An 8,361-nucleotide genomic window follows, 5' to 3' on the forward strand; every position below is an offset into this window, starting at 1 on the left:
GTCGGACCAGAGGAGGTTGGAAACATGGCCCATACCGGAATAGTAGAAAGAGATAATACAGACATGGCTTATCGCACCTGGCTTCCGCTGGGATCATGCCTTCTCTTTCCTAATTTTAGGAATTGTCACTTTTTCTACTATCACTCTGTGTGCTCCAACCTCCTTTCGGACTGAGAGCGATTCCACTCAAAAAGTTGTCGCGCTCGGGATGCCCCGAAGAGCATGGTATTCGGCTATTTTTTTACTATAGAATAGCTTGTGGTGTGTAGCAGAGAACAGTAGACAGGCAGACATGCGTGGAAGGAAGGCAACAGAACGCGGCTGCACTCGGCTTGCTGAAAACTGGAGCCCGTGAGCGCTCCTCAACTTTTATGTTTGACGCGTATTTTCCAGGGGCGCTGGCCTGCGGCCGCAACAGGGCTCCCAGCCCCCTCAGAGAGGAGGCGACCTGGAGTTGTGGACACGAAGCGGAGTTGCCCAAGTAACTTTGCGACGAGGCTTCGGAAGAATCCTCGACAAGGGCGAGTGGGGGAACGGGGACGCCGGCTTCAAGAGATAGGCCGGCTTGACGCGGTCTACCGAGACGACAATGCGCTGGCCCGCGATGTCGATGGCGAAAGTCTTGCGGTTGCGGGAGAGAACACGGTAGGGACCATTGTAGTGTGGCGAGAGCGGTTTCCGCATAGCATCATGACGCAGGAACACGTGAGTGCTCTTGTTGAGGTCGGGGTGCAGGAAGACTTTGGAGGGGCGGCGACCTGGAGGGAATCGGAGACGGGCCACGAAAGAAACGCCGGAGCAGCTGGACGTACTTGGCCTGAGGAATGGAACCTACGCCGTCGGTATAGCTCCAAATGTCACCAGGAAGACGCAGTATCTTCCCGTAAACAAGCTCGGCTGCGGTGCAGGAGAGGTTCTCCTGGAAGGCCGAACAGATGCCCAGCATGACAACAGGCATGACTTCCAGCTGGTTTGGGCCCCGCGAGCGATGAGCGAAGCTTTCAGCTGACGACGGAAACCCTCAACCAGGACGTTGGAGCAAGGGTGGTATGCCGTGGTGCTGATATGGTGAACGCCGAGGAGAGCCATCAGATTCTTGAAAAGGGCTCTCTGAAATTGTCGGCCCTGGTCTGTTGTGATGCGCGTGGGACAGCCGTAACGGGCGATCCAAGTTGAAACGAGGGCGCGGGCTACGGTATCCGCCTCGTTGTTACTGATGGGGACGTCCTCGGGCCAGCGTGTGTAACGGTCGACAATGGTAAGCAAGTAGCGTTGATCTCGGGACAGTGGTAAAAGGCCCACAAGGTCGACGTGTATATGACGGAAGCAACCATCAGGTGGGGGGAGTGCGCAAGAGGGGACTTAGTATGGCGAGTGATTTTGCTCTTCTGGCAGGCACTGCAAGATCTTGTCCAGCGCCAGACATCGGTGTTTATACCGGGCCAAACATAACGTGAGCACAATAGCCGCTGCGTAGCCCGAATGCCAGGGTAGCTAATGTTGTTGAGCGCCTCAAACGCGGAGAAACGAAGCGAACAGGGCAGGTACGGACGAGGCGCAGAACAGGAAACGTCACAAACGATACCGCAAGGCGCACGAGGCAGGCAAACATATTCCAGACGAAGGGAAGATTTTGTTGCGCCAGGAGACAAGAGGGCTTGAAGCTCTTGGACGCAGGCCTGCGCAGCTACGAGAGCATCGACTGTGAGAGCAGAAGCACAGATAGCCTCGATGCGTGAGAAAGCGTCAGTGGCTTGATTTTCGGTCCCGTGAATGAAGCAAATATCTGTGATGTACTCCGAAATGAAGGAGCGGGAGAGAGAGAGAGAGAGAGAGATTATGCGTTTAATGGCACGAAGGAAGGAATAGAAATGAAGAAGAGGTGGCGAAGATCAGTAGAGGGATTGGTCGTGCAATTGGTCTTGAAAACAAACGTCAAAGGCTCATGATCTGTAAGGACGTAGAAATGGCTACCGTCTAGGTAGTAATAAAAATGCTTGATGGCGTAATCGATGGCGAGAAGTTCGCGGCTGAAGGTACTGTACTTCTCCTCAGATGGTTTAAGGCGCTGGGAGAAGGAGGCCAGTGGCCTCCAGTCAGTGGAGGAATATTGCTGGAGGACAGCCCCGACAGCGTGTGTTGAGGCGTCGACTATGAACCCAAGTGGGGCCGAAGGGATGGGATGCACCAACATATTGGCGTTGGCCAAAGCGTTTTTGGTTTGGAAGAAAGCTTCTGGAGCTTCAGCAGGAAGGTGGATGGGCTGGGTAGTCTTGGTGGAAGCACGAAGTAGGTCCGTGCGTTGCCGGAGAATGTCGGCGCAGTGCGGCATAAAACGACGATGAAAATTCATCAATCCCAGGAACTCCCGGAGCTTTCGAAAGGAGGTGGAGATGGGAAAGTCCTGCACTGCACGAACCCTTCAAGGGAGAGTACGGATTCCTTCCTAGGAAACGAGGTGCCCCAGAAACTCGAGAGAAGGTTGGCCGAGCAGACACTTCGCGGTGTTAAGGTCTAGGCCATGCTCGTCCAGCCTTTGGAAAAGTTGACGAATGTGGGGCTCGTGTTCCTTCGGGGTCTTGCTGGCAACCAGTATGTCGTCGAGGTAAACGAAGACAAACGGGAGACCCCGCACCACTTCGTTCATAAACCTTTGAAAGGACTGGGCCGCATTACGTAGACCAAATGAAATGCGCACGAATTCAAACAGGCGAAACGGTGTAAGGACGGCTGTCTTTGGAATGTCTTCTGGTGCCACAGGTAGTTGATGGTGGGCCTTTACCAAATCAATTTTGCTGAAGGTGGTCGCACCGGCGAGGTCGAGGGTGAAGTCATGAAGATGTGGAAGTGGGTACTGGTACGGTACGGTGGCGGCATTAAGGGCTCTGTAGTCGCCGCACGGGCGCCAGTCTCCGGAGGCTTTCGGAACCATGTGCAGCGGGGGTGACCATGGGCTGGAAGAGGGTCGAATCAGCCCAAGCTGCAACATGTGGTCAAACTCCCGACGAGCTATATTCAGCAGCTCGCCAACGAGACGGCGCGGCCGAGCAGTTACCGGCGGACCAGTTGTGATCATGTGGTGCAAGACGGCGTGCTTAGGGGAATGACGAAGTTGCAGGGCTTCGTGATGGCCGGAAAATCGAGCAACAGCTCAGCGTAGGAGCAGGTGGGTACCACGGTTCGAATGCCCGTACTGGGTGGGTGGAAGGCTGGAGATAGTAAGGCCAGTTGTCGAGTCAGCGAGCGTTTTGCGAGAAATGCTGATGTCAAGCCCGAAATGGTGAAGAATGTCGGCCCCCAGGATGGGGTTGGGGACATCAGCTGTGACGAACACCCAACGAAAGAGTCGCCTTAGTTCTATGTCCATGGCGAGGGAACGCAGGCCGAATGTCGGCCTCTGGGAAGAGTTGACAGCCTGGAGTTTCGAAGTGGACGGTCCACGTGCGCGGTCAGATCGCGTGGGAGGTACAATACTGCTCCGGTGTCCACTAAGAAACGGTACCTCGCGATTCGGTCGGTGACACAGAACAGGCGGCTTCCTGGAGGGCCGGAGTCGTAGGCCGCCACTATCGACTGGCCTCCGCATTTTCCGGCCAAGGGCAAGGCCGTGTGCATTTGAACGCGTTGTCGCTGTATTTTTTATGGTACCAGCAAATATTGCTGGGCGGGTGCTGCGCATCGGCGTGAGCAGAAGGAGAACGGTGGCGAGAGCGAGAAGGAGTGCGTCGAGTACAGCGACGGTGAGAAAAATCAGAGCGCAGGCTCTTGACGGCATCCGACAGTCGTGCGACTTGTTCTTGCAGCGATGAATTAACATCGTCAGCGGCGCAGGACGAGGCAGCAGGAGGTGCACGGGAGACAGGCGCGATAGCTGGTGAGGAATGCTCGACAATTCCGTTCGCAAGCTGAGCAAGGTGCTCAAGGGACCTCTTCTGAGCCCTCTAGCACCATGCGCACTTGCTGTGGCAGCCTCTGAAGGAAAAGCTCCTTCAATATTGGAAGCTGAGTGTCGGCTGCGCAGCCAAGCAGCTGCCGCATGCGATGGAGGAGCTGCGACGGTCTGCGGTCACCCAATTCCTCACCGGAGAGTAGTTTGCGAATGCGCGACTGTTCTGAGCACGCGGTGCGGGATAGTATGGCCTTGAGTTGCTCGTAACGATTATCGGACGGTGGGGAGGCCAGGAGACAATCCACTTGATCGGCGATATCCGGGGGAAGGGCAGACACGACGTTTAAGTACATTGCAAGAGGTGGGATAATGCGACGAATGGCAAATCGGGCTTCGATTTGCAGGAACCATGCCCGAGGGGTCCTTGTCCAAACAGGGGGCAAGTGAACGATCGTGCCAACCGTGCCGACGGAACCGTGCCGACGCCAACCGTGCCGACGGAAGGATTCTCGGTAAGCTGAGCGGAGCAGGGCGGCGGTGGCTCCAAAGGAGCGTCTGAGGGAATGCCCATTGTTCGGGTCATCAGTTGTAGAGCGAGAAAAGGGGCGACCAGGCCCTACTGAGGTTGATGGGTTTAATGACGGTTAATGGGGATGAACCGAAAACGAAAGCTCGGGTCGCGCACTGTGCCGCGCGCAACCGATGGCGATGCCGATGCTGGTGATGAAGATGACGCTGGTGCTACAGGGCTCCCCCCGTGGCGGATGACAAAGCCGGCGAAGAGGGCATAGGCAGCGGGAATGTCGGACGCCGGAGTCAAGGAAGGCAGGAGGCGGACCCGAGGCGGCGGCCGGCCCACAGTGTGCGAGTTGCGGAGTCCAACGTACACGGCGTGAAGGGGTAGAAAGGCCGTACGCGGGAGTTGAGCGCGGAGGGAGGGAGGGCGGAGCAGACGATACAGGCGGTGCCGACTCCAGAAACGCGTGCTTGAGCCTGTTGATGGCCACAGTGTCGGGGAAGAGAGTGAGGCGCTGGCGAAGTGGTGGTCCTGGGGTGTCACAACCGGCACTGGAGCCAAAGCTCTGAGAGTCCCAGGGGAGTAGAGGGTGAGGCTGTGCGAGCCATGGAGAGGTGCCGAAACGCCGGCTGAAGCGTGCTGTGGCGTCGGCTGCTGCGACCGCCAGGTGAGCGCGAGGCTGGAGTATCGCGGCCGTCAGTAAAGGAGCGCCGGGGTGCGGTGAACATCGGGCAGAAGCCCGATCCAAGCGGCGTAGTAGCTGTGTGGGCTGTACACTGTAAACTTTTTCACACCTTTAAAGGTGTGCGCTATGCACATTCAATCTAGTCGCGTAACACTGCATCTCCAGTATGATATTTTACAAAATTTGGAAAGCATTACTAAAGATCAAGTGTCAGTGCAAATCTTGCTTTCATTATGTCTTGGATATCGTAGGTACGAGCTAATGCATATATGCATCGCTATCGATAATCGAGCACGCGCAAGTGTCTACAATACTGTTGAACAATGTTGAGATGTTGCAAGACTATATTTTTGGAGGACAGACAACACTCGAGTAAAGAAAATTTGTGCGAAACCGTGCTCCATTATGATGTTACCAAAATTACACCTAAAAAGGCGTGCGCCATGCACGCTGTTACACCTTTAAAGGTGTGAAAAGATTTAGAGTGTAGCTGTAGCGTGTGGGCAGTAGCTTCGGGAGGAAGGTTTGCGAGGGCGCTGCCAAACCTTGATGCCTGAAATGTGATGTGACGTCCTTTAGAGGGAGCCTGCCTGTCCGTCGGGAGGCCTGCGCGAACCACAGCTGAGGGTCTGAGATGGAGAAAGGCGGCAGGCGGAGCGGTGCCACAGAAAGCTTCGAGCGGTGGAAGTGGCGGTGGCCTGTTGGGATGCGAAGGGCTGCGTGAGCGGTGGTCACCGTTCATGATGGTGGAACGTTGGAACTCTCGTCCGGGTCACTGTTGTGGTGTGTAGCAGAGAAAAGTAGGCAGGCACTCTTGCGTGGAATGAAGGCAACATAATGCGGCTGCACTCTGCTGCAGTAAAAACTGGAGCCCGTGAGCAGAGGTGGGCAAAACTCCTCACGGTCTTTGCCCTCACCTCGATTTTCCTGGACGGAGCTTTGTCCTCACCTCAAAAAAATTCAGAGAATTTTCCTCGCCTGCCCTCACCTCAAATAATTTTCCAGAAAATTTTCTTCGCCTCACCTCACCTCAAAACATTATCAGAAAAATTTCCTCACCTCACCTCAGCCTTTCCTGAAAAAATCTTTCCTCACCTCACCTCAAAACCTTTTCAGAGAATTTCCCTCACCTCACCTCAGCTTTGCATAAAAAATTCCCTCACCTCACCTCAAATTCCGTGAGGTGAGGGCGTTCAAGGCGCCCTCACCTCACTTGTAGTTAAGAGGGTGCCCCTCCCTGCTCAAGGTCAACGCTTCTCACTTTTTTAAATGACGAAAGTACGCAGCGTAAAGCAAGTATCGACTATCGAGACTAAAGCATCAGGTCCCGACTCTCTGCTTCAGCGGTAGATTGTGACTGTAGGTGTTTGTGGCGCAAGCGCAACAGAGGCCAGAAAGTGCCACGACTGCGGTGAGTACCTGATGAATGGCGATGACAGCTAAAATTATTTACGGATCATGTCCTACGCATTATATCATGGGCGCTCGCCATCAGCTAGTGGGATGGCAGGTGCATTGCTAATTGTCTCGTTCACCGCCTTCGCATGGCATCCGATAGGTTGAGCGCTACAGTGGTGGTCGAATCGAAGCGCAGCTTTGTGAATCATAATCGTATGAGTGTCACGTCATCAGTGCACCCACCGTGCCCATATTGCCCGCTACTTTTTGTGGGATGTGCAGCCAGAGTCTAGACCCATCGTCAGGACTCAGGACCAGCCAATAAGCAGCGATTATTGATAGCGAAGTGCAACGACTCGCGTCGTTCGGTTTAGAACAGTCACTGAAAGAACAAATAAAGTAAAGAAGACAGCCCGAACAACTTCCTTTTCCCAACTTGCCTCATATCACCTAAAAATTTTCGGACAAATTTTCTCTTTTCTTCTCTCGACACACGAAAAAAGTCCTCACCTCACATGAAAAAGAAATTCTCACCTCAGAAAATTTTAAACAAATTTCCCTCACCTCACCTCAAAAATTTTTCAGAAAATGTATCTCATCCCACCTCACCTCAGCCTTTCTGGAGAAAAATTTCCTCACCTCACCTCAAAATTATTTCAGAAAATTTCCCTCACCTCACCTCACCTCAGCGTCTTCTAGGAAGATTTTTCCTCACCTCACCTCAACCATTGCTCCAAAAGATGCTCCTCACCTCACCTATCCTCAAATTGCGTGAGGTGAGGGTGAGGTGAGGGTGACGGAGCCCTCACCCTCACAAGCCCTCGCGAGGGTGCCCACCTCTGCCCGTGAGCGCGCGTCAACTTTTATTTTTGGCGCGTATTTTCCGGTAGCGCCGGCCTGCGGCCGCTACAACCTCCTCAATATCCGTGTCAATTATCATGAATTTGAGTACATTCAACACACTCTTCACATTGGTGGGGCAGAAAAGTGACCTTTACTTGGCAAATTTCGAAGTTGAGTTCGCACAAACTTACATAATTAAACTTACGTTACATGACATTCACACTAGGAGGTGGCGAAAACCTAGTAAGAACAAATTCCGTTGACCGCATGATTCTAGGTGGTGTGGTTTTTTTAATTATAATTCAGTGACACGTTTTCTGGAACACCCTGTATACCAGAAACCGGTTTGAGATCCACGCGTGACAGGCGCGACAGGGTGTCTTATCTCATACACAAGCTCAAGGCCCTTCACCCGCTCGGTATTAACAAATCACGCGGCACCCTAGAAACACTTCACAAATATATAGGGCCAGACCGTTTTCCTCCTGCTATTACTATGTCCCCTTTATCATCTATCTACACTGTTATGTCTTGCATGGTCACTACTTTTTACTTTTTATTGCATGCCACAACTGTGTGTTACAAATACATATGTCACACACACACATACTTTGCTTGCTCTGAAATTTTACCCACGTAACCACTAGCCTCCTTATCTTTCGGAATGCTCGCCCATGCCAGCCTGCTGTCCCGTTTCGTCCCGTTGTTCGTGAACTTCATATTTTTGCAACCGATCTGTTTGGAAAGATGCCTTCGTTCACATAATCCCCTCGACACTCTAACAAAGCGGCCATCCGCCTCGGTCGTCAAAGCTTGAACGGACCTTTTCTTTCCCCGGGATGTCAAACCCATAATTCGCATGAACCTTTAACATGTCATCCCCAACCACTTAAATACAATGCCAATAATGAGGACGGTGCCCAGAAGAACAGTCCCTGTTCGAAATACCGGCGCTTCATGGTTTTCCAACGCTCCATAAGATAATAAGACCATTCTTATATGAACAATGAAAAAAAAAACAAAAAACAT

At 53.0% G+C, this 8,361-nt stretch overlaps 1 protein-coding gene across 1 annotated transcript; it reads right to left on the bottom strand.

Annotated features, from left to right (window-relative positions):
• Positions 1-432: 432 nt before the first annotated feature.
• LOC135392465 (uncharacterized) lies at positions 433-958 on the bottom strand. The gene is made up of 2 exons (XM_064623174.1): positions 862-958; positions 433-758 (listed from the first exon to the last, which is right to left on the bottom strand). The coding sequence occupies exons 1-2, from the start codon at positions 956-958 to the stop codon at positions 433-435; spliced, it is 423 nt and encodes a 140-aa protein (XP_064479244.1).
• Positions 959-8,361: the final 7,403 nt, after the last annotated feature.

This window comes from Ornithodoros turicata, chromosome 4 (genome assembly GCF_037126465.1).
Source record: "Ornithodoros turicata isolate Travis chromosome 4, ASM3712646v1, whole genome shotgun sequence".
In the NCBI taxonomy this organism is placed as follows: Eukaryota; Metazoa; Arthropoda; class Arachnida; order Ixodida; family Argasidae; genus Ornithodoros; species Ornithodoros turicata.

Excerpts from the sequence above, each read along its gene's own strand:
- LOC135392465 (XM_064623174.1), bottom strand. The coding sequence starts at position 958 with ATGCCTGTTGTCATGCTGGGCATCTGTTCGGCCTTCCAGGAGAACCTC. Across the intron at positions 759-861 it reads GAAGATACTGCGTCTTCCTG|GTCGCCGCCCCTCCAAAGTC; the intron begins GTGACATTTGGA and ends GATTCCCTCCAG.